This window comes from Brachionichthys hirsutus, chromosome 1 (assembly GCF_040956055.1).
Source record: "Brachionichthys hirsutus isolate HB-005 chromosome 1, CSIRO-AGI_Bhir_v1, whole genome shotgun sequence".
Lineage (NCBI taxonomy): Eukaryota > Metazoa > Chordata > Actinopteri > Lophiiformes > Brachionichthyidae > Brachionichthys > Brachionichthys hirsutus.
The window spans coordinates 9,700,108-9,726,967 of NC_090897.1; the positions used below are offsets into that span (position 1 = coordinate 9,700,108).

The 26,860-nt window shown below is 43.1% G+C and overlaps 1 protein-coding gene across 1 annotated transcript in view; it reads right to left on the reverse strand.

Moving 5' to 3' along the window:
- Window positions 1-26,860, reverse strand: part of sbf2 (SET binding factor 2) — a 63,567-nt gene that overhangs the window by 23,292 nt on the left and 13,415 nt on the right. The window contains exons 3-17 of the mRNA XM_068742031.1: window positions 19,012-19,149; window positions 14,934-15,062; window positions 14,607-14,717; window positions 13,560-13,665; window positions 11,182-11,314; window positions 9,824-9,932; window positions 9,434-9,547; window positions 8,991-9,068; window positions 8,609-8,722; window positions 7,664-7,792; window positions 7,411-7,509; window positions 7,072-7,276; window positions 6,747-6,856; window positions 6,183-6,332; window positions 1,742-1,810 (exon numbers count right to left, since the gene is read on the reverse strand). Of these exons, the coding sequence (XP_068598132.1) occupies window positions 1,742-1,810; window positions 6,183-6,332; window positions 6,747-6,856; window positions 7,072-7,276; window positions 7,411-7,509; window positions 7,664-7,792; window positions 8,609-8,722; window positions 8,991-9,068; window positions 9,434-9,547; window positions 9,824-9,932; window positions 11,182-11,314; window positions 13,560-13,665; window positions 14,607-14,717; window positions 14,934-15,062; window positions 19,012-19,149 (1,794 nt within the window). The remainder of the gene's footprint in view (window positions 1-1,741; window positions 1,811-6,182; window positions 6,333-6,746; window positions 6,857-7,071; window positions 7,277-7,410; window positions 7,510-7,663; window positions 7,793-8,608; window positions 8,723-8,990; window positions 9,069-9,433; window positions 9,548-9,823; window positions 9,933-11,181; window positions 11,315-13,559; window positions 13,666-14,606; window positions 14,718-14,933; window positions 15,063-19,011; window positions 19,150-26,860) is intronic.

The following is a 26,860-nucleotide window of genomic DNA, read 5'->3' on the forward strand; positions in this document are numbered from 1 at the left end:
TTTTTTCCAAATGCAGGAAGAAGTTGTGTGTGAGATGTGAGATGCAAAAGGCCGAATAAATGATGGACCCAGATGTCAAAGACACCTGATCATCCTATGATAACCCCCCCCCCCCCCCCTCCCCGACTTGATAATAAATGGCAGAGGAGCTGTCTGCAGAGCAGTGAACGACAACCAAATGTAAAAGCTCACCTCTGACAAAGAGCCTCTTAACTGTGGCATTTAGATAAACTTTACAGGCGCAGTGCTCATGACGCAGTTCATGCACGCTCCACACTGAAAGATACTTTGCAAATCAGTTCATACTTCGCTCTACCTGTAAGATCAGGAAAATACTGGGGGGGCAGGGACAAGCTGAGGAGGAACCAAACAAACAGGAAAGTTCAACCACACACAGAATGTGCCTCAAAATAGGAAGACAATTTTTTGGCATGTAAACCAATTAAAAAAAACCCAAAACAAAAGAGCGGGCCAGGTCCCAGCCCAGCCCATCATAGCATGGCACTGTATCGAACAATCTGTCCCCATGACAACAAGCTTGCTGTGGGGACATACTTGTGGGGAATAGTGCAGCTAACCCGTGTGGGTGATGGCACATGGCACATTGTGTAACGTTTTGGATCCATTAAAGATGCAATGTGTGCACACGCATGCTCAGGGATCAGCAAAGGTCAGCGCTGCGAGGCTGCATTTTATCTGTGGCTATTTCTGCAACCTTCTTCACAGTGCAGTGTTGGTTAGAACCCGACTAGGGATGGAACATGAGCACATCTTTATATTTAAAGCTGTACACTGTACAGATGAGAGTTCAAACATACGAATCATAAGAGAACTTCAGTGTCTGCAGGGGTACATTATTCCTAAATGACTTCAATCATATTTATTTTTTGATATTTCAGCCAAATTGCACCGTAATATTAGCCAATTCGATTACCAGTCCAGATTTTACATCATCACAATGTGTAACATTCCACGGTTAATCACCGGTCCAGAAATAGGTTGGTGTTTAATATTACTCATTTAGAGGAGGTCACAAGCGTTCACAGTTTGATTCAAGTGAAACTGATTATCATACAAATGACTCACGTGAAGCCCCGTGGAAAAAAAGAGGCACTTGCGTCTTGTAACTGTCACCAGCTTTCATAATCATTGTCATTCCCCTGTTTTTATAGCTGCATTAGCGGCTTGAAACATCTGCACGCCACACCGGTGAACTAAAACTCAAGAAGCCGCAAAACAGAAGTCAAAGTGCTTTAGATTCAATCTTCAAGGTTTGCCATGGCCTGGATGAAGGAGAAGTTCTACAGAAGAACAAATCCTGACTACTATAGTGAGAGTGAAATCTAAAATGTAATTTCAATAAAGGTGTCGTAGGTCTATCTCCCAAACTCTGCTTAGGTATTTATGATGCTAAACCGATGACAATTTATCCGTCACTGGCAACAGCATTGGTTCAGTTGTTGTAGAGCCAAAACTATTTCATTCCACTCATTGGGTGTATTTCATTCATTCCTTCCTTGCAGACATGGGGAAATATGCAAACTCCACACAGCCCAGGTTGATTTAAAACAATTTACAACTGATCATTTACCCACTGAAGGTACACAATAATGTTTTTTGGTGTTTACTAATATAAAAAAAAACTGTTGTCAGTTACGGTGGACCGTTTTTGCTCTCACACCCACACACCCACACACACACACACACACACACACACATCCCTTTCTCCTCATTTCCTTACCCTATAAAAGGCTGTTGACAGGGGCAGTAGTGCAGCAGCCACGGTGTACTCCTCGGAGCTGGAGCAGTCCTGCGGGTCAAAAACAAAGGAGACGGTTGAGCGGTTGATCTCTGAGCTTCTCAATTGTTAAATGGTGAGATGAACGTTGGCGTCTTTCAGGCGACGGCTGCTGCTAATCAGCGATGCACTGGGGTGCTGTGGGGAAAACACCAGGGGTTCAGTTATCCAAGAAGCTCTAGCAAAGGTAACTGTTCTATAAAAACACTCTGAGCTGTTTAATGTCAAAGTTATAGTTAAATAAAAAACACATGCCCTGCCCAAACCAATAAGTCCCTCGGACAGATGCTTTCAATAGCATCCTTGACACGGTGCGTCAGAGCGCTCCGGTCCTCGATGTATTGGTAATTGTTTTGTTTTACATTCTTGGACTGCATTGCCAAACAAGTCTAATAGAAATTGTATGGCATTATGCAAAAATAAAGTCCTTTTGGCCATAAAATGGGTTCATTTATCAAGATGCAGTAACCAGCCAGAAACTAAATTGAATTCTCTTTTTATTTTGTTTCTTAAATAAATAAATTAAAAAAAAGTTCCTCTTAGACGTTAACAAAACATGCATGTCCTTCTATTTAGGACCTTCTCGGGTCAATTGTTGCTTTCAAGGAAATGGTATTGAAATGAGGAGCGCATTAAGAGGCTTGAGCAGGGAACAAAAGGGTCCAAACAAAACCTTCCGACCAGAAATCACAGAGCAGAATGAGAGAAAAGGATGCCGGCCTCAGAACCCAATTCAGAGGAAATTGCCACTTATCTCTGGTGAACTTTGTTGAGATGTATTTGCTGAACTCTATAAAAGATAATAGCCTGAGGAAACTTGATTAAAGACCATGCACATACAACAGCGCTGCCGCACCTAATAACGCTCAGCAGGACCACAAACATTTTGTCATTGCTACCAAACCTCTATTTAAAATCCAAAGAGACACTCTACAGTGACTTTAACTTTGGCAGGAGAGAGCGGGTGAAGAATGCTGCACTTTCTGTCATAATGAGCTGCTCTAACCTCCCAAAACAGACACGGAGCGAGGACAACGTAAAAAACAGGTTTCATGGCTGCACATGAAGGCCTCGCACCACGTCGACGAAGCTGCAATGTTTCTCTCTTAATTGTCAAATGTTTTTCTTTCCAGTTATTTGGGCTGCATAACGTTCTGGTTTGGAGCAGCGCCAGCGTGTTTACCGGCCTCCTTTAACAATGCTGCAGACCACAGGGGGTCACGGATCCCAGTCATAACAGAACAAGTGGAAATATACAACGGAAAGAGATGGAATAAGCAAAAAACAAAAACAAAGATAAACCTGCATTATTCAAATGCTCAGTCAGAGCGTCATTGCTCTCTGAACTGAAACATGTACCGACTGCAGACTGCATAACTGACACCTACTGTCAAGCTGCAGGTGAAGACAATCTCACAGGCTGCATCCAGAGGCTTCTTCAACACGTACATATCCCATTGGAGAATCTCAGGTTTACATAAGATGCTCTTCTCTCGCCGAGCCTTCATCTTCATCAGGAAATAGACGGGCCAAGTGACAGCGTAAACTATTTGGAGGCCAACTAGCACAGCAAACTGATAAGCAATGAATAGCTGGCAGGTTCGAGGGGCGTCATGGGGCTGATACACGGAGCCTTGCACAGAACGTGATAAAGGCAATGGAGTTGTATTTAGGCTGAACAGATTCACGCGGTACAGGACGGAGGAAATGTTACTGTAGCTTCGATGGGATTTGAAGAATGGAGGGACAGGGTTATGTTGTGTAATCCCACATTTCTGTTTGCAGGGACACCCTGCCGTCTTCCTTTCCTCCGATTATTAACTGCATGCCTCGCTATTTTCCCCTTTATGAACCATTCCATCCTAGACATGTACACAGCAAAAAAAAAAAAAAGAATTCTGCGAACGTGACACGCTGGAGGATGTGATGAAAGGACAGCTTCCGGCATATGTGAGAGAAATAAGCACTTCCAGCAAAGCTGAGGGATGACTAAACTCGTGTGGCCGACGTTAAAGAGTTGTTGATGGCTGACATCATCAGGGCATTCTTAATGAAGAGGCTTTTAGAATTATTCTACTCTTAATCAGTAATAGGAGGAATCCAGATAGTTGATCTTTTTCTTGTCTTGATATGTCTCCCACAGTGAAAACATGAATTCTGATGAATGCGTATGTTTACCTGTCCATACTGATGGACATCCGAGAAAAACATGGGAATGATTGCCCAGTTCAGATTCCCAGTGACGCAAGGCAGTCCATCATATCCGCTAAGGCAGACAGAGGGGCCATGTTCTCACAGCAAGAAGCTAATTTATAATCTAAAGAATGTAAAAAAGCCATCAGGATTCAGGTTCCATGATGGAGACAGAGGGCACAGAAACAGTCGCTGGGCATTCAAGATCATCAGATTTCAGTTGCAGACAGCAGGAAATGTTCCTCACGTTGTTCAGGGACATCTGCGTGTGGTGTGCGTGTGGCGTGTGTGTGTTCTTGCACTCTGTTCCACATCAGTCGCTCAAGCTCAAGATCAGGCGGAAGCTCACGGACTCCGTGCCTCTCGTGGACATCCCTCCCTCATCCCCTCTCGTAGTAAACTCCCATTCGGTGTGTTTCCGAGCACCATCGTGAGGCCCTGGGCCGCGAGAGAGAGCCAAGCACAGAGGGATCATAATCCTATCTGACAGGAAATGGTTGGAATGCCAGGATACATCCACTGCAGGACTCATTCCCCCACATGGCCTGCACAACATTTACGTCTAAAAGCTGGAGAGGTAACCAGTGAGCTCGCTCGCGCACACGCAATTCCATAATTAACTAAAATACCATAATGCAAGTTGTTACTGTGCGTGGTTCATGGCAGAGAAACAGCACAGATAAGAATGACAAGAGATGCTTGAACAGGAAAAAGGCATCAGCGTAAACTTTTAAACCCGCATCGACATGTTATTGTATCGCGAGATAAATGTAAACAGAGTACTGACAATTTGAACACCTATTGAACATCTTTGTGCTCTCCTGGGGGATGTTTCCCCCAGCGAACCATTACAAATCACTGATGACAACCAGGCAGCAGACTGGCCATGTCACCCAAACTAAAGTGTTTCACAACGACTGTTGTGTAATTGACCTCAAAATGGTGATTTCACTGCAAACCTATGTGTCGCAAATGTGATGGCAAAGGATGAAGTAACTTTTAATGCAGCACATGTCACTTTGTCTTTAATAAACACAGAGAGATATTTTATACACACACACACACAGATATAATAATAATCAGTCCTCACTTAGACATTATACTGGCTAAATTCACAGATGCTCCACCTGGCATTGTTTTGTCCCATTGTGTAAATGTGGAGCTCATCAGATGTCAAAAGACCTTGAATGTCCCTGGTCTAGGCATGTTGCGGGACAAGGTGGCTTTTACCATTTAACAAGGAAAAAACAATGACTGGAATCTTAAGTCACTCCATATTTGCTACACTCTGACTGCTTAGAATGATTAATATCACTGTAAAAAGCTGATTCAGGCAGTAAAACATCAGGAGCTGGCAATAAAGACCCGTGTACTCTGGTTGAGTGAAACCTTAGTGATTCTTTATGAGCTGCACAAGAAGACATTCCTTACTCGGTTCGACAAGCAGCCGAGGGCGCCAAGAATAGACCACAAACTGACAAACAATAAGAAGCATGGCTGGGAATCACGTATCACGGAGTCACGTAAGCCGCCAGTTAGACAAAGCAGAGAACGAAGCAAGGAGACGGGTGCAGACTGAAGAGGAAGGGAGACGGGTGGGGGAAGAGCAATCAGACAGTTGCTTGTTTGATACCCTGACTCCTGTGGTCTGTGTTGAAGTACTCCTGAGCAAGATACTCAACCTTAATTTACTCCCTGGGCTGCCAACTGCTCCTTAGGGATGTTGAATGCAGAGAAAGGAGGACAAAAAGAGCATATCTATTTCATACTTTATGTTAAGGACAGGCTTATCCGTCAGGCGATATCTAATGCACGTTGCTTTTGCTAAATGAGAACCAATTGCAAGTCCAATGAAATGTATCTGATGTTTTAAATCTGATGCTTTATCACATTCAGTTGTTTCTTTAATTACTTTTTCATGCACTTATTTTATTTTAGATCAGGAATGACCCGAATCTTTATGACACAGCATATTCAAAGTCCAAATCTATTACGGTACGTCTACAATAATGCCAAAATAGAGAAGAGCGGCTAAAACGTCACACTCAAGACGTTTTCACCAGTTAATATTCGGTCATTCAGCCAAATAGCTGACAATGATGTCGACACTTCTAGGTACTGAATTCAGTAGAAACGTCTGGGGGTGTTTAAACCGAGATATGCATCCACGGCTGGCTCGACTATTACTCACCTGGAGGGCACAGTTCATCATGCGAACAATGTAGTCGAACTGTTGGTGGTCCATTATGGCACGGTTCTGTAGAACATGGAGACTCAGTTGTTCAGTCAGACACTGGCGAGCAGCTTTCCCTTTCAGTGCGCGTAATGCAGCCGGTAGGGACTGTCGAGAGAATGGAGGAAAACACAAACATCTAAATACAACGAGGGACCCGTAAAGAGAAACTGACCGATACAGACCGACCACTGCTGCTGGTTTTCACGCTGAACATTAGACAGCAGAAATTAATGGAGGCCTTGATATAGACAGCATAACCTAATCCTAATCTACACCATCATGTTAATTTATCTCATTTGAGTCCACATCTCTGTGTTGTGTAGGTGCTTAAAAAGATGGATAAAAGATCTCAACCTGGAATGAGAGCGCCCATGTTTTTGTGTGTCTCCGAGCTGGCTGTGCTGCCAGCTGGGAGACATTAGCACTATAAAGATAAGCAGGTTCCACAGGTTAACAAAAGGCCTCCAACTAATGAGGACGATTACCCCCCCCCCCCCGATGAAAGACAATGTGCATCACCTTTTCGGTCTCCAGGGTGTTGTTGTCAAAGATGAAGGAGATGCAACTCCGAACCACCTCCAGCCTGCGAGCGCTGTTAAACACTGAGCCACTCTTCCCCATAATCGACACTGGGACACAAATGAAAGAATGCAAGAGGATGGAAAGCAGGCTAAATCTACAGATGGTCTACAGAGCAGAGCATTTCTAAACTGGAGATATATTTCTGCAGATTTCAGCATTACGTCTGTCAGTTTATGAGAGATTTAACAGAAAGAAAACACCGGAGGTATGTGAAGACACAGAATTACGCTTTTTACATTATGAAGTTCAAGGGTGGCCGTACCGACAGGCGGTCCGGCGGGTACAACGCACTTCCTTTCAGTACGCGTAGACGTGGGGGTGCTGCTGAACTTTGCCACACCCTCCTGCACCATCTTCTCCACCTTTTTATCCTCCAGAAGGGGGAAAGGTACCTGGTGCACCCGCAAGTGGGATCCATCTGATGGCCGAGGAACTTTCTGGAATGCCATGTGGGGGTTTGGATTCTCCTACAAAACACACGCCACGGAGCAGCATGTATTTACCAGCTGTTTATACAGTGGATGTGCATCGTTATGAAATAATGACTCCTGTGCCATAGGATAAAACACCAGCACAGCAAGTTACATGCATGAAGCCTTACATTCTTGTATAGCTGCTCAGAGAGCTCCCTGATATGCTTCTGCAGCTTTGCAGGGCGGAGCTCTTCTTCCTTAAAGCTGTTAATGCCGAAGGCCACCAGCTACAAAACACAAACAAACAAACAGAAAACACAAAAACCAGATTATTTAAATGCTCAAGGAGTGGACAATTACTTCTAGGTCTAAAAAAAAATGTGTATGAACTTGAAAGGTTGAGTTGAGTCCAGTGTAAAGTCAAGCATGGTCACACAGTACCTCATCAAAGAGATCGCAGGCTCTGTAAGGGGGACCTCTCTCCGAGACAAAGCCAGCAAAGGCCATGCCATCCAAAACCTTGGTCAGAAAATCATTCTCAACGAGGCCTCGCTGGGCGAGAAAGGCCGTCTGGATAAAGGCAGAGGTAGAACAGTTACAAGCCCACATTTACGGATGCAATATCATCTTGTTCATATGAAAGAACTGCACAATGAAAGACAATCAAGTGATCACAGACATTTTTAGAATACGTTTTCCAAATCTTCAAAAACATATCTGTGCAGAGGGGCTCGAGATCGGCATCCTCTTTTTTTTAATGTTTTTCTGTTGATATGTTCAGTGTGTACAAAATGAAGAATAAATCTAGTTTTAAATGACCCCATGCAAATGAGTTTAATTAACTTCATACACACTCATGCTTGTGGGTAGACAAAACACAGTTCACTCAAGCCCTTCCAACTCCGTGATTCCAGGCAAATAAGCAGAGCGTTTGTTTATAATGTGATCCATGTGGGGTACTTTGAGGACGATGTGCTGAGGGGTTACCACGGACACACCAGACACACGAATAAACAAAATCCCAGCCCAAATCAAAAATGTAAACCTAATACGTTTCATGTGGATCATTGCCGAGCTTTGCCCAAGGTTAGAGGATTGTGTCCGGAGCTCGTATAAACAAGTGTAGAATCGCATCACATGAGAATCATGGGACCCCAGCAACACATTTAAAACACCGTGCACACGCGCACAAACACACTATGCACGCGTGACAGGTTGATCTGTCAAGTCTTTACATGTAATTCTACCCTCGCTGCTGGACTCCAGCTAAAACCACTCTTGGCAGATTAAATGGAACAATGTGCTGAAGGAGTTTAATATGAGGTCACATATCGGAAAATAAAATGTGAATTTCAGCACTGGGAATTCCAAATGTCCTAATCTCACCTTGTGGAAGTGAATTACAGGCTCAGAATGGATGCGGATGAGCTGCAAGCAAGACCTATATCCCTGGAAGAGTCGTGCAAACAGCCTGAGGAAGACGGCGCGCACCTCCTTGTCCTGCAAAACACACTCGATTCATCAAACAGCTGTGCCACACTAATGCAGTCTGATTAGGCAGTCACGCAACTGCTTGCTATTTGTATTTAGAGTAATAGGTGACCGTCAGTTAATGCCCTCACGCCAACCCTAACCTTTCAGCAATAAGAGACTTTGTCTGATGAGGGCAATCGAGTCCACGTCATGTGGGAGGAGGACATCACTTCTTACAATGAGAGCCTGAGGATGGGGAATGAATGGAAGGCATGTGATAGAGAGGCTGACTTACCAACAGCTTGAGGTTGGAGGGTGCGGTGCGAGGCGGAGGGAATGCGTCGTCTGCTATTTCCAGATCAGGGTGCAAAACCTGGGAAGAATATAATTTGAGATGAGTTTTTGGATTTTAAGTAGCAGAAGCTCTTAAATCCCATAACATTCAAGGAGTAAAAAAAAAAAAAAAGCATCAGCATGCAACATTCCTTGTGCACAAAAAGTAGACCGACGAAACAGCATGAAGCCATCACCGGCCTTCAGAGACAATGAACAAGTTTGCGCACAACAATCCAAGAGTTACCTATGAAGAACAGTATGTGCTTGTCTTTGTCAAAGATGGAGCAACACTACACAGACGCTAAACTAGAACATGCTGTTATCTGTCTAGCACTTCATTTAATTTCATCATTATAGGGACATTATATAAATAACAAAGAAGAAATGTTTGTATATGTTTACCATCGACAGGGCTGTCTGTGTTTGGTGCAACACAGGCTCAGGGAGCAGGGACAAGTGGATACACTCGGGAATCTTTATTGTTCCTCCATCCAGGTCAGCAATGATGACATCCAACTGGTGAATGCACACAAAACACTGACAGGTCAGGTGGTCAGATTACAGCAGGGAGGGAGTCAGGATTGTTATTAAACTCTCCCGGTCAGTGAAGGAAAGTCCAAACATGTCACAAAGCAAGCATCACTTGAAAACTTTAACTCCAGCCCAAACATAACATTTCAGTATTTGTTAATAATTCACAGGCCTTTTGAAAGCACTTAATAATTTACACTCATCAATTTCTGCATGCAAGCAAGCAAGATATCTGGATGCCCGAGACACATCTGTACTCACCAGATCCTCTATTTCATTTTGGAACATGGAGTGCACGCCGATGATGAAGGGGGTGGGTGAGCTCAACACCTCCAGCAGGCGTGAGGGCAGGATAGGGACGTATGGGTAACTGAACATCAGAGGAGAGGAACAGTGAAAACACGATACGTGCAATAAGCACAGCAATGACAACAAAATGTGCACAATGTGTGAAAGGTACAAGAAAACATTTTGAATTATTTATTTTTCTTTTTTGAAGGGTTGTCCCCCCCACCCTCACGTGAGCTGTTTTGTTGGGATGCATCCAGGTCTGGTTGGGAGTTTATGGATTTTGTGGACAAAATAGCTCACCTGAGGGTGGGGGTGGAGGGGGGGCAACAACCCTTCACCTTATGGATGCTGATGACTCCGTGGGATTCGTTAGTATTCTTTGCTTTCTGCTTCAACAAGAGTACAAGTATCTAAACTCTCTACCAGTCTCTGAGAACTGAAGAAGCCTCTTGGACGATAGGAGAAAAGTCTTCGATCTAACTTGAACAAGTCCAGTAACAGAATTGTTGTAGTAGTGAGAGTAGTAGTAGTAGTAATATTAATACTAATAATAATAATAGTAGTAGAAGTAGTACGCCACCATCTGCATATTTTACTTTCTTTGGGCAGACACTGACCGTTAAAGGACAAGTATTGCTTTGGTAGGCAGTTTGCCTCCACTGGGTTGTGTAAACGAGTACCGGTACTTCCACTCAACATTCACGCCATGCTAGATTCTATCACATGCATGCCTTCAGAAATATTCTACAGGGCTTTTTCAAGGAACACTGAAAAATAAAGAGAGTCATAAATAGTTCAAGCACGTTATGTCTGTCTGCTGTGAGAAAGTTCACTCTGTTTGTCACATGGGTCCGTTTTTTTGTACTGGTTATTACATGCCAGATTAGTCAATGAAGAAGGAACTTCTTGTGTGTCGAAGTTTAATTTTCAAGTTTCGCAATGTCGTTTGGAGTAATTTCTAACAACAACCAAAAAATAATTCCAATAAGGCAAAAAAAAGAAAAAGAAATCCCTCTGAAAGTTGTTTTACAAGATTTGGATATTTATTCTAAAAACAAAAAAAATAAAAAAGGGAAGGAGAGCAACCACAAGATATTATTTTTAAGTGAATTCTGAAAGTGAAAAATTACTAAATGTAGGAGGTTAAACCAGTTCAGACTCTGCCGGTACTCAGTAATGTTACACAGTCGGTCTCTACATCCGACCAGAATGATGAACAATGTTAATGATTAATCTCCAAATCACAATCCAGGGAGGTCATGACACCAGCAAAGGTATTAGTGGAAAGCCAGTGTTTGTCCTGCTGCTGGGGTCAAAGGCACACACACCTGTATTTGAGAGGAAACATGAGGGCTTCCAGGGCCCGGCTTGCCTCGCCCAGCCTCTGGTAACTGGTGGAGTGAAACAAAACCTTGTGTTCTGTCAGAACCGCACAGAAGAGGCTTAAAACATTTTGGATTCCTGGGAGGAGAAAACAGCAAAGAAGAAAACGAATGAGCTATTTGTCGGCGTGTGCGAGTGCCATGTCGGCCATTAAGCATTCACATTGAGCCAGAGACAGCTACCAGAAAAAGTACTGCAATTCAAAATACAGTACACAATATCCGGTAGAATAGAGTAAAGTAGACCAGCAACACCAATCCTAGGAGGATGCTGCATTGCTGCTGTAAAGTTGTTAAGAAAAAAACTATCGTAGTATCCCTTTGTCTGCACAGGATGCTGCAAATTATAGTGTCCATGACATGTCTTTATTATTAGAAGGTGAATATTACAGTGTTTTCAGATTTTCCATGACATTGGGCAGCTGCACTTAATACCACTTAATAATCGTCGCTACACAAAAAGCGCAAGCCGTCTGCTGCTTTTGGAAGCCATGTCATGATAAGAACAAAAACAGCTCCACAACCAAGCGACACAGTTTCTGTAAAACGCTGAAGAAAAAGAAAAGTCACCTCTGGAAAAACAAAAGGAAATGACAGTATAAATAATATTTCAAACGGCAGTGTGACAATCTTGGAAAATTCTAAGTTTACAGTTCCTGTTATTGTGTCCTATCAAGCCGCTGACAGCAAATTCATTACACACTGGAGTGATAAAGACACTGGCAGACATATATCCGCACCACTGGGGGCACTGGGTCTGGATGTTTGGCTGCCGAAGTGATAAACAGGAAACTAAACCAGAGGCTCCATAAAACCAAACCAAACGGCTTCATTTAATCTTCTTCAGACCTGATGCGTCCAAATGTTGTGCAATGTTATTTTTGGTAGCATTTTATTTCGACAAAGAGTCCACCTCCGGTTTCACAGACACCTCGGACTCAGGTGTTTACTTATCGGGACAACAACAACTTTCGAGCCCTAAATAAGATGTGACCGCAACATCAGAAGTGAAAAAGGTAACAAACAACAGAGCTGCCGGTTTTATCTGGGAATGTACTTCCTGCGGAGAATGACATATTCCACAGACATTCCTTTCTGATGACTCAGGTGACCTGTGCGCACAGAGATAAGATATGCTGACCAATCAGCTGGCCAGCTCCAAGCCAATCCTCATATGGACAAGAAAATGACCCTATTAATTAAAAACAATGCATCAATTCTGAATTTTTGTGGAATTATTAGTATATTATCATTTAATTTTACCATGTTTAGCCCCTTTCTAACACACCTTGACTGTAGCATTGTAGCTGCTTCAGTGACAAACACAGCTGGATGTGATTAAGACCAAAGCAGGATTTTACAACAATATCAAGATGTTTTATTTTCTGATAACCAGCTTGGCTACAAAAGGCATGACTTCCACATAACTCGGATCACATGCGTATCGTGTTATTACCCCCCATGTAGATGGAAACAGAGGATGGTAATAAAATTACTTCAAGGACCAACTTTTCATTACAAAAAAAATAAAAAATTCAGTTGAATAATATTTATTTCTGCAGACATATGCTTTGAGTTTCACAAAACGAACTCTAATTCTTTATTAAAGGGTGTAATAGTGGAAAATCGAACGTATGATAGCAAAGTTCAAAACTTATGACAACATGCAAAGGTTGAGAGAAGCCACAGATGCACTCCCGAAACACAGATGAACTCCCCCATAAATGAGTCACAGTGAATCTGGCCCGTTGCATCTTTCACATTCAATTCCTTGGAAGGTTTCTTAACTGAATTCTAATCACACCAAATAACTCGGCAATGCGAAACCAGCAAAGTGCATCAAATCTTCATCATGTGCTCGTTCCAGCCCAGACAAAATTACAGAAACATTGATGGTACAATATGAAAAAAACCGCCATAATGCCACCTCAGATACATGAAGCGTAGAAATAATCCAGATTCTTAAAAGTTCACTGCAAAAGTCCTACTGTAGTTCACCATGTGATTAGCAAAGTACAACTGAGCCTCAAAAAATCTGATAAGGCTCAGGAATGAATGAATGTAAAATACGTCTGACACATTAAGCTGCTTTTATTTTCAAAATAAACAAGACTTGAATTGGATTGGATTAAGACAAATGTTTCTGTTTTTGCCTAAAAAGAGGAATTTTGCCAAAATGTGACAAACTGTAGCATTCAACACATGTATGGTAATAAATGTTAACAAATAAATGATGTGCAGAGTCACTCACAAGTCCTGCTCTGCCTAAAGGCTCTCCTCCTGTCATGATTGCTACTAGCAGTTGGTAAGGTGACTAAACTCACCCAGTTGCTGGAAGAGGAGAGCAACACTTTTGTATGTGATGGGCAACGTGTCGTTGAGAGGCGTCTGGATGAGCTGCCGGTCTCCTGCTCCCAGGCTGAACAGCTTCTGTGAAGGCAATCAAAAAATAAACTAATAGTAATAATAATAATAATAAGCAAATAGACTGAAAAACAGCTTCTATCCGACGGCAGTGAGGACCCTGAATGCAGCAAAGGGGTGATTTGAAAGATTGTACATACTCTCGTCATTTTCCGTTATCCTATTTCGTCTTCTGTGGATGTATGAGTGAATGTATGCTACCAGGGACTGTATGCCATTTTAATCTTGTTGTACAACGTACAATGACAATAAAAGATTTATATTTATATTTCTTTCTAACAGCTACATGTAAAAAAAAAAATTTGAATGATGTATCTACAGGTTAACAATGGAGAAGTACAGGAAGGCCAAGCTGAGCTGCATTGTGTCTTTCTAGATCTGGAGAAATCCAGGGTGCCTAGAGAGGACCCGTGGGACTGCATGAGGAAGTCTGGAGTGGCAGAGTAGATCAGGTGACTAAATTCAAAGGATTTGAAGGGCTAAAATTCATACAATCATTGACATTCTTGCACATCAAACTATCTTTGAAAAACAAGTCAGTTGCACTGCTGAGATTCTGCCTAAAGGGGTAAATTCTTTCAAAAATACATCATTTGGGTATTGCATGTGATGCTACAATCTCTGCAGCAGCCGCTTTTGACATTAACAGCAAACACAATAAGATGTATTGAGGGATGTAAATCCACCCACATTTAAAATACATATTCCCTTGTTCATTCATAGATGTAATTTAAGAGCACGACTGTCTCTTGCACACAATTAGTTTGAGGTATTTTGCTAATATAATGGAAAAATGACAACTATGTATTAATTACTATTCCCGCCTGTGGCTGGAAAACAGTCTCTGGCACCATCTGGACACGAGACGGCTGCACAACCACCATCGATCATTCTAGCAGCTGCAGCAGGTCAACAGTACAGTGAGATGGGTGCCAGTGAAGTTTTACCTGGGATCCGCCAGCGACAGGAACCTGGAATGTAAAGAGGTTGGCCACCAGACCCTCTAAAGGGAAGCTCAGGCTGTCGATGTGCACCGTGTAGACCAGACCCAAGCACCCCTGCAAGAGGAGACACAACGACGAAAATTACTGTGAAAATGTAATGAAAAGATCAGAGGGGCTTGTGCCTCCGTCTACATGCTGCAGTGCAAAGCCACAAAGTACATTTACGTTATCTCAGAGCTGAGCAATGAAAGCAGTGACTTGACAAAAAAATCATTTGAAAAAATAAACAAATATTTTTAATCGCAATCTAATGACGCAGCATTTTATTACCCGGAATATTTCGGGATAATCCAGCCTTGACACGAGAATGAGGCTTTTTGGCGCAAACACTTGAGCTGGCTGGATCAGGCCATCCTCCTCTGCCTCCTCATCTTCATCCGCTTCAATGCTCTTTGATCCCTGAGACAACAAAAGGAAACCATTTCAGATTTACAGTTTTTCACAGATTTGCACCAGACTACAAATTCTGACAAACCTGCGCAATGTTAAATATCGTTTTTAGTCATATTCCTGATAAAAAGATCAAAAATTTTGAAAAACTTCTGAATGTTTGCGATGCTTGTGATAGACAGTCACTCGATCCATCCGTCCAATCAATCATCTTGTCTACAGCCGCTTTATCCGCCTTGTGGGTCACGGATGTTGCTGGAGCCTATCCCAAGCCGGCTACAGGCGAGAGGCGGGTTACACCCCGGACGCGTCGCCAGCGCATCGCGGGGGGCCACACAGACAAAACAACCATGTCGCCCTTAGACAGTTACTCTAAAGCTCAAATGTGTGAGCAAAAATATTATCGGGCCTAAAGAATTTCCTGAAAACCACAACTGACAGCAGGGACTAAAAATAACAACGGCGTTAAATTCAGACAGCAACAAATGTTGGGCACAGTTAACTTCACATGTACACTTTAATTTAAGATTGCTATGATCAAACATATATCTTTAAAATCATGACAAGACGTCACACAAGCACTGGCCTCATTGTGATTCCAGCGGTCTCTTATCGAGGATGGCCAATTCGTGATACAGCAACCTCATTCCAAACTAAAGCCCTTATCGCAAACCTTGTATGTTTCTTCAGGCAGTAAAAACATGCCGTAAGTGCTTCAGTACCTCAGACAAATGAGCACAGGATCAGACTGTCCATTCAGATGGGGTCCCTTCATTATTCTTAGGATTCAGTTCAATTATGAGACAAAATACATTCCTCCGAGGGCTGTATGGATTCTCCCAGGAGTCCAGCAGACTAGATAAGGACGTCACACGCTTGGAAAGTAAAGGTTGTTAAAACATGCTCACGTTTCAGCAGGAGCTTCAGTGCAAATACACTAAATCCAGGAATGTGGGTTTGTTTTACCGGGACGTGAGGTCTGGTCACAGCCAAATATAGCCCAACTATAATAATCAACTGATAAATGGCTATGGTGGTGCTGCGTTCGAGGAGTCTATTAAAAACGGACAAACATCTCGATTAGTGAAGCTAATTTAGGCGTGAATATAAATTAAAGTTTGAAAATTAACTCAAGACTTTTCTTGCTTTTCACCTCGTATATCAGAACATGCATTGTTCACAGTGTAGACATGTCAGTGGGTGAGTTACCAACATGAATGATCACAGACGTTAAGGAAGCATCTTCTGCAGTGGTATACCTGCTGAGATTGTGCTGTTCCCACTGGGGATATGACTAGCCAGCAGTTTGCACTCACAAATAACTGAGGTGAAAAACAAAAACAAATCTAGGTACATAAATCAGAATATATTTAGTGTTTTTCCACGTAGTGGACCAAATCAATGGAGCACCCGCCAAATATCTAGCGGCTGTAAAAGTAATTCATCAACAACACACCAAAGGTCACACCGTCCACATGGTGATCTGGATCATCACCAAAAGGTTATAAAGTGTTCTTGGTACCTTTATACACCAACCATGAACAGTGAATCGGAGTTGATGTGTATTTTTGAATCCATAAATGGGGCTTTCAATGTTAAAATGTCATATTTTTCACAAACAGCTGCTTTCTCCTTATCTTTTGTGACAGATTTTTTTTCTTTTGCAAATGTTTTACTGTAGCATGAGGCAGTGCCTGCAGCTCAATCAGGTTGCGCATGTCGCTGTGTCAACCAGCACAGTCTCCAGAGCATGGAGGAGCTACTGGGAGACTGGTCATTGCAAAAGGAGAGCTGGACACACCTGTGGAAGGGCATCAAGCCAGCAGCAGGACTGGCATCTGCTCCTATATGGGAGGAGGAACAGGAGCAACACAGCCAGTGCCCTTCATAATGACCTCCAGCAGGCTATAGGCGTGCATGATTTTGACCAAACTGTCACAAACAGACTCCACGAGGGCAGAGTGGCGACTTGACACCCTTTACTGGGACCTGTGCTTCTAGCCCAGCCCCCCTGCAGATTGATGGCTCTTTGCGGAATTGCCATTGCAGCTCCGTTCGTCACAGATGAGAGCCGGTTCAATCGGATAACTTGACATTTGCGAGAGAGTCTGGTAACACAGTGATGAGCGCTGTGCTGCCTGCAACAGCATGCAGCAGGGCTGCTTTGAGGGTGGGTCGGAGATGATCCGGGCGGAGGCGTATCCTTGGAGAGCCATGCAGACCTCCGGGTCAAAGGAAACAGTACCCTGACCTGACTGCTGTTGGGCACTGGGATGAAATCAGAGCGGCTGTCGGACCTCACTCTGGTGCTGTGGGCCATGGATTCCTCCTGGTGCACGACAAGGCCTGGCCTCACGTGGCCAGAGTGTGGCACACACACACACACACACACACACCTGAGACACATTATGAGCTGCTGTCATGAAACTCATGAAACTTGAATTGGCTAATGAGCTCAATTTTCATTGCGATTTTCAGGTTGATTTTTGAATCAAGCCCTCGATAGTTTGACGATTTTGGTTTCCATTGAGCGTTACGTCATTTTGGTCTCAGCAAATGATAAAATATACACCATAAAGATGCTGTTCAAATGTTTTCAGCGAGATCCAATGTGTGACTTAAGTGTACTATTTTCAGCAGTGTAGAATACAGAAGGGTGAAATGAATGTCAGGGGAACAATGACAATAGTAAATAGTAAAAACTCATTCACAATATTTATTTGATGTCACGTGGACCAGGCCCTACCTGTAGTAGATACGAATACAGAGTGTGTATAAATACTTTCATCTCTAGCTAATAGCCATGCAAACAAAGACATAATGACAAAGAACATTCAGTCCAACAGCCGATACTAAATCTGTTGTTTGTCACACATTCCCTTCACTGGAACTCGTGTGGAAGTACAGAAAACAGAACAATTATGATTCAGGTTTTAATATCGAGGACGGGATTAACCACTAGCCTGTAGCCACGGAGATGTCGACTTCGAGTCGACCGTAGACTATTTCACGACTGGGATATTTCTGGTTTCTCCTCGAGATGATTTTGCCCTGAATCCTTCCCGTTCTCGTGCTGCAGCAGGAATGCAGCCATTTGCTCAAACAGAGGAATGCTCATGTAATTACGGTCTGATTCACACAAGCAGCTAAACAAGTAGAGCAACGAGGAAAAGATGCACTACTACAGTGCTGACACAGAATGTTCCACCGAAGACACGAAGACACTTCCCCAACGACTGAACACGAAAATGAATTGTTCTAAGAGAAATGTGAGGACTGTCTTCCCCGTGTGAAAGGATGTCAAATCACAGGGGGTGGCCATTTAATTCCTAAATCAAGTAGAGCAAATAAATGACTGTGGTGTTCTCTGGGTATTCATCTGGGGAAGAGATCAAAAAGACCCAACAATAGTCAATGTAGGAAAGGTGCTAAGGTGACGTTGTGACACGCCCTACTCTGCCCTACTCCTGATTGGCTCGGCCCAACGATGAAGCTTTTCACATAGGTCACCACTAACGGAACTATATGAGAACCGCAGTCATCATACCAGGCTGGGATGGGTGCTGGCCTCACCTATAAAATAAATAAATGAATACCTGTATATCAAACACTAAAATAAAAAAGATAGATGGATCATAACATCTTAATAAATAAGGGATGGATACAGAGTAGAAGTGCCGTTTACATGTGTCACCATTATTAAAGTATTGATTAAGCCTCTGGACAAATGGTGCAGTTATTGGTATGTATAAAACCTTTAATTGTGCAACATAACATAATTATAAGCAAAGACAGCAGCTATCTAAAATCATTCACTGGGGTAAGGTTGTGTTGTTGGGTTCAGCGTGACACCTAGATGAGCCCCTTTGTTTCCACAGGTGTGCATGTAAAGGCCTTTCCACTGTGGATGTCTGTCTTTGTCACATTATGTACATATGCAGGTGTTTTCCAGTCTTACCTGTAGATTGACTTCTGCCTCGTAGAAAGTGAAGCAGGAGCAGTAGTGTCTGTCTGAATCGATATCTGTCAGGATAACGGTGAAGAAGGTGGGTGCTTTCCTGTCCCTGGACAATCTCCAACCTCCAGGCTGGCAGAACTGCAAAAGATATTCAAAGAATATCATCATCACGTGAGGATAACAGCCCTTCATTGTCTTTAAATCTCCCTTTACAGGGTGCTGGTTGGGAAGAACCAGCCGTCACTGAGCTGAGAGCGGATCACAAGGGGATTTGGAGTTTTTAGGACCGCCGAGTCTTCCCGCTGGTAAACTATTCCCAGCTTTAAATAGAGTAGAACTGGAGCTGGAGTATTCCTGTTGCCTCCACAGAAAGCCCCGACAGTATGTCCCACCATACTACAGCAACATCATCTGCTCATCGAAGCAGGAGGCCAAATGTTCAGTATTATTATTATATATTCTCTTAGAGTCACCAGCAGATGTGTCACAGCTAAACTACCTGAGCTCATTGTCTGCCTCAATATGAAGCGGAAAATCTGAAATACGTCGAATGGAAAAATCCCAGGAAAATACATGCAGACTAAATTACAATTGCGGTAATGTTGACGCTCATTTGGTTCTCATTTTATTCTTGGGAAAACAACGAATGTTCAAAAAGGCCTCATGATGAGTGATTTTTGTGTAAATAATTAAATTGTTTTCTGGATAACAGATTAAGTCTCACCCACTGCTTGTGCATATTTGTATTATGAGTTATAAGCATTCCCTCAAGAGGAAGTCATCTTCCTGGAATAAATTATTTTTAGATATCCTAGTATTCTTGTTAGCGTGGGGTTTAGAAAGACAAAAAAAAAATGTTTCAATGATTGATAAAATAATTTTACAAATGATTTGGGTTATATATGTTCTGGAGACCCTCATCTGAGACTAATCCCACTCTCATGAGCAACAGATCAACTTGTAACCACAGAAATGACAAAAATGTTCAACAGTAAAAGTTTGACAATAGTTAATGGCGACACTTGGTGCTGACAAAAGAACTTTCTTAGTTACGCTCCAAAAAGAAGACGCGATGGTTGGATGGGATGAACAGAACCCATTTCTATACCACCTCCTAACTTCATTCACCACAACGGTGAATGAGCGGTCGTAGATATAAATGGATATTATCACTATTTAACAGACAAAGAAGAGTGCTTGTGTCTGCTCTGTCTCTGTCTCTGTCTCTGCTGGAGGCCCAACTGGCCCAGACTCTGAAGACGGTGTTTAGTCTGCTCCTGCTCCTCGGGGGTTACACATGGGATCACTGGACACGCCGGGCAAGACAGAGGACTGGGCAAAGGAGGGGTGGGTGAGGGCAGAAACAGATGGACTGATGGAGAGGTCAGGCTGCAGACAAAGACAAATATGGAAGTATAAGTAGTAGGGGAGAGAGAGAGAGAGAGAGGAGGGGAAGTCTGGCTCGTTCGACACAGAGGCTTGGACCAGGATGCTACCATCATCCAGCAGATACAATGGCTTGCAGGAAATCTGCTTTGTGATGAGGTGCGTGCTTGCGTCTGTGTGTGTGTGTGTGTGTGTGTGTGTCCTAGCCAGACAGGACTCAAGGACAAGTGCAGATAACTGTGATCCTGTCCTAAACTATTCCAACTATGTCATTCATTGTTGTCAAGAGAGAGACAAACACCTTTGAGACTGCATAGCTCAGAAGATCACAGGAGATATAACATCCTGTGCACGTGTTGTGTGTGCGTGTGTTCATCGGAGTGTGTGCATGTTCGTGCAGGTCTGCCACGAGATGCAGGTTCGGCAACGTTCAGTTTTTAGTAAACTCGTTCATTCAAGAGAATCTATGCCTCCAGACAAACTGCTGACATTTTAAATTTGACTTGCAACTGTCAGACATCTTCATGTTTATCCCAAACCTTTAACGGGCGCCCTCTCGGGCGCCTGATCCTCCTGCGTACCCTCGCCCCAAGGGCTCCCTCGCCTTAATGTTGTTCATGCTAAACAAGCTGTAATTAATTCACCTCAACACATTTGGACAGGGATGTACTCACACAATGCTGTAGAGTTTGCTGCTGTACTTCGCCTTCATGCTAGCCAGATCTTAGAACCCAGTCTTACATACGTAAGCCGTTGCAAAGGGCATCAATGTCTTCCATGTGCCAACTCAGGATGCTTTGTACACAAGTTAATCTAGAACTATGACATCTTCCTTCTGCCTGAAGTCAATTTTCACGCTGCCCATTTGTGGATGAGTCAATGAGACTCTTTCATGCAGAAGAAGAACAAAAGGTAGGTGGGCATGACTTGGTGGTAGAAAAAAAAAAGGAATAACAAATGGCTGAATTATCAGCACATTAATGTGCATTAATGTTGGATTAGAGATAGGAGAATGGCAATAATTACAGAGCATGTGCACTTAAAATGAATAAATAAATAAATAGTTGAAATTGAGGTATCTATTGTATCTATTTGAAATCTTGCGTCTGAATGATTTCTGCCCTGCTTTTCTAAAACCTTTGCAAAACCAGTGAAACCTCCAAAGGGCTGCAAAGCATCCTACAAAATGTTTATCAGTTCAAGCTTAACTTTGCACAACTGCATGTAAATAGAGAAAAGATGCTTATGGTATGTCTTTAAACATCACACTTGAGATATTATGTCATTTGCAGGTCCGTCTAACACACGGCCGCATTTGTGCCGCTCGTCATAGATGGCTCACGCCAAACCAGTTCGCACAATGCAGATGAACCCTATCGCCATCTTTTACAGTGTACCAGAGAACATCTGCAGTTTTAGAAACGCTGGCTCACCAGTAGCGATGCATTTCATGTGAAATGGCAACGATTGGTTTGTCAGCAGCCTGGAACACATAGCGGTATGAAGGCACACTTGGTGCCACGTGCACGCAGACAAAGCCTAAACTAGAGGTTTAGAAAGCTGAGAATTAGGCATAAACAATAAATATATTTTCATTTTATTTCACCTAACAAAGAATAACAGATTTCCCAGATAGACAAAACGTGACAGCATCAGACATAAACTGCATTGTACACTCACAGTGCAACACACACACACACACACGCACACACACACACAAAGGTCAACACATCAGAAATGCAGCTTTTGCAACACAGTACACATGCACACAATATACGCCCACACCAAGCAGACTGAAAGAACACAGCCTATATATAACAAACACACCAGAAAGAAAGGACATCCCCATTCCCAATTTAGACCTTAGTCAAGTGACAAAAAGCACAGTGAGCGGCTGTCCTCCAGCATCCCATCATGTGCTGCCGTCTGGCACGCCGGCTCCGCGCACTTCGTCAGCCAGTGACACTGGATCTGCTGTCTGACCTGCTAATGCCCATCACGGCCAAAAGCATGGAGAGCAGCGCCAGTGAAGAATAAATCAATAGAAAGCATGGGCTTATCGTCATCACGACAGCGCCGCATTAGTATTCTGTCACAGTCACAAGACACTAGAACGTGGTCAGGCTGGCGCAGGCCAGATATAACCAGGGCAGCAGCCATCTCTGAGGGCAACTCGGGGCTAAAGAAAAGCTGACACTGGAGGCCAGCTTTGTCGAGCTCCTGCAATGCAGCTACTAGTAACAGGTTTGTAGTGCAAGACCACAGTAGTGACGCAGCAAATCTATAAAGTAGCATCAATAAAATCATCAAGTGTCTAAAGGAGCAACACAATGGAGAAGGTTGATACTGATTGTTGTTGTTCTGCTAGCCTCACAGGAAGAAGGTTCCGGGTTCGAATCCTGTCTGTGCGGAGTTTGTATGTTCTCTCCGTGTCAGCGTGGGTTCTTTCCGGGTTCTCCGTATTCCTCCCACCTCTGAAAACATGCAGCTTCGGTCAATCACCTGCCCCAAATTTTCTGTAGTGTGTGAGTGTGTGCGTGAATGGTTGTTTGTCTCTGTGTGGCTCCGCGACGCGCTGGCGATGCATCCGGGGTGTACCCCCCACCTCTCGCCCATAGCAACTTGGGATAGGCTCCAGCACCACCCGAGAAGCGGAAGAAAATGAACGAACGAATGAATGAATGTTGTGTAAAATCCGATATCTATATCTGTTTGTGTCTTTTATATACAAAGACATATACAATTAAAAACCTGAATAACTTTAGAGCAGTACAAAATGACTGGAGTAAAAAATTAAATGACATTCTTTAGAAGGAATTTATAGACGAAGCCTGAAAATAAAGGCACAACCAAGACAATGCGTTCAGGAATACTCCGCTGCAGATGTGCACTACCTCATGCTTTTCAATCAACCTCTTCCTCCCCTCCCCTTGTTCTTTCCCCATTCATGTGGAAGGGTCGCATGCCAGGAAGACAACACAATGGCGGAAAGTGAAGTGCGATGTCTGATGGGACAGAGGGGTCCTGGCGGAGGCGAGCGGGTCAACGGTATGCTGTCGGGCCAGAACTCCTGCTTTATCAGGTATGCAGGATGAGCAGAGACAAAACAACAAGAGGCAGCCGTTCAATCCCGGCGCTCTGTCTCACAAACATGGATGAGCTTGGCCTCTCTCCAAATATTTCCTCAAGGTCAGTGTGACGAATACGAGAAACAAAGCCGTCCAAAAAATGACAACAACAGCATCGTTATCCAAACGCCCTTTAGGAGTCGCAGTGAATTATCTGAAGGCATCAAAGCTGATCTCCATCTCGGAGCGCTACTCGGAATTTCCCCTCGGTTTCCCAACTGTCACTAACATTACCGGATTCCCTTTGCTGTGTGTTTATGCAACAACAGGAGCATTTGGTTCCTTTTAGAGAAAGATATTTTTAGATGGTGATGATAATGGACGGCAAAAATTCAAAAGTTCAGTCAAGCAGGACGAAGGAGTCGAGCAAATTTTACAATCGATACAGAGAACACAACATTTCAGGCTTCATGAATGCCTTATGTGTAAGAAACAGAAGACTAAACAGAGCCTACTAAAAGATTTATTTTTAGCCGATATGTGCAGTTTTTGTTTGTTTTAGCAAAGTTCAGTCACAAACTCGTAAAGAAAAGACGTCCCATTTCCCAACATCCCAGGGAAGATTTGTTCACTTCAGGGCAAATAACTTGAAATCATTTCAAAACAGCACGAATTGAAAACATCCGGCCAGTTCACCACATCTGACTTCAGGAACAGAAATCATAAAGAGTCTAACATAAGCATGACACTGCTTAAATCAATTCATCCCACACTCTAAAACAAACATGACAATCCATATGCTCAGGGCTGGCATGGAGGCCTAATAAAATTTATCTTTATCAACTACGTCAGAAGTCGGTTAACTTGCACCGTGGCTTCTGAGTGGAAACACATGACATCAGAGGTTTTTTGGGGGAAAACATCCCCTGACAAAAAAAACCCAAGGAAAATGTGTGAAAATTCCCTCTCCCTCCCTCTTTAATCGCTGTTGCTCAGGAATAAACTGGAAATAAATCCACCTGCACAGCATGAAAACAAGGATCCAATTCATTCTCTGATAACACCTGTCACACATGAGGTTGTGTGGTAAGGTGATGAAATGAAAGCAGTAAGAATCGATGGCTTGGGCAGAAGGACCCGGTATGTCATGCATCAGCGTTCATCATACCTCAACGACCTGCCAGGAACGTGCAAAGATTCAAAGACAAGTGAAAACTACAGTCTCACATCAGTTGTCTTGAATAAACAAAGATCTGCTTAGAGAACACATTCTGCTGTGCACAGTGAGCCATTATGAGCTTAGCTTAAATATTAGTAGGCAAGTGACAACCCCTCAGTATCACCATGATAACCACAGAGAGGCAGGGTTTATAATATATAAAAGAAAACCCACAAATCTGAATTTCAAACCAGCGGCCAGCGAGCTGTAGACTTATTAAAGAATTCATCATGTGCCAAATCACAATGAACAGCACCAGGCCATAAAAAGATTTGATTCTGGCTTCGGAGACGGCCGGGTTGAAAAATATTAACGCGACTGTCCTACTTGGGTTGCAAAGAAATGCCTGAAACATTCGCAGGACATGGAGGTCGAGGATAAAAAGGTGCTGCCGCTTCTGCTGAGCACGCTCACGTGACATGAGAAATGAAGGACGATGACGATGCGTGGTCACGCCAACACTCCGGAGCAATATATATATATATCACTATAAATACACAGTCTGGTCTTCAGACTGTTGCTATATAAAGAACTGCAATGTCTCCGAGGAGCTGCTACCAGATCCCGTCCCGATTGGCTGCAGCTGTGGATTTGTCTTGACTATGAGCAGGCTGCGGATCAAAACGTACATATTGTAGCACGGAGCGCAATGTCTGATGTCAGGGGTTTGTGGGGTGCAGTCTGTCTAACTGTGGTGTGTGTTTTTGAAGACATCAATGGGGCGGGGGGGGGGGGGGGGGGGCAGACATTTTCTACATCCTGCACACTGGCTTCATGTTCCTCTTCTGTTTGGGACAAAAATGGAAAATAAACCTGGACAATAGCGACCCTTAAAAAAAAAAAAAAAGAAAAATTCCCACACCCAGAAATTCACCATATGACTAGGCATCCTGTTATAGTATGTTTTTTTTTTTTGTTGCACTATTTCCATAATGTGTACATACTTCACTTTTATTAGATGGACGAGAATGCTATTAGAGTTCCTAAAGCAATATTTATGTTCGGCATGAAATCGTGGCCGATTCTGATCTGTGAAAGGTAAACACAAAACATCAAAACACCCTTTTGAGCACATGGCGTGATGAACGAAGCAGCAGAATAAACAGCTTTATCCTGAGGTGGGAGGTCAGAACAATGGCTGTCCTGCACACAGCACCGTCAGATAATGACTGATAAATGTACGGCTTGTGCAACAGGTGCTTCCTCCGCTGCCTTGTTGAAGCCCCCGCCGATGCTGCAGTGCTCGCCATCAGCCTCACTGTTACCACTAATGGGATCACCTCAAATCACAACAGTGATCATTGCTTTCCCAGATATACAATAAGAATGAGTCAGAGCCATGTTTAACAAGATGTCCAACTGCAAAGCCCCAGACAGCCATGATAGAACAGAGAAGGCATCAGCTCATGACAATAGGACCACTTTATACCACCTGTTATGCACTTTTCTTGTTTAAGCCTACAGTATTGATAAATCTGTGCAGACGTTTAGTTTTTGTCACACTGCTTGTTTCTCCATTGCACAGTTGTGGTGAAACGTTTTGAGAAAAGCCTGTCTGGAGAAATGAAATACTTTTATTAATCATCATCTGCGGACACACAATTTTTTTTTTTTTTTTTAGAAATGAAATACTTAAGTGCGACCATCAGTCCTGTGTCACGCCAACGATAAAGCATCCCGAGAGCAGTCGTGTGTGGTATTGCTTCTCAGGCAAGGGGGTAGGCTCACTCAAAATGTTTTACATTTTGGTGACGAACAATGTCTTTTCCAGCGTGATGGAGTACTTTAGGAACAATTGATAACCTGATCTCTGAGATAAGTGGCTCACGGGAAAAGCTGACAACATTTTGGATCAGTGTCCATGAAAATCTCCATACCTCAGTCGCTTTGAGAACTTGTCGACAATCAAGAAGCAAGTGGAGAAATAAAAACCCACAAATTCTGATAACCTGTAAGCATTGATTATGCAACAACGGGCTGCTGCAAATCAAGATATGGCCCAGAAGTTAACTGACAGCAATTAATCCAGCCTTTGACATGTAGAAAATGCTTGTAATTATACTTCAGGATGACATTGAATCAGCAAACGTTCTGAAATCAATTACAAAACGGTTGGCCACAACTACGTGTAATCTATAAGTCACTGAATTTTAACTGTTGCATGAAAATTCGCAAT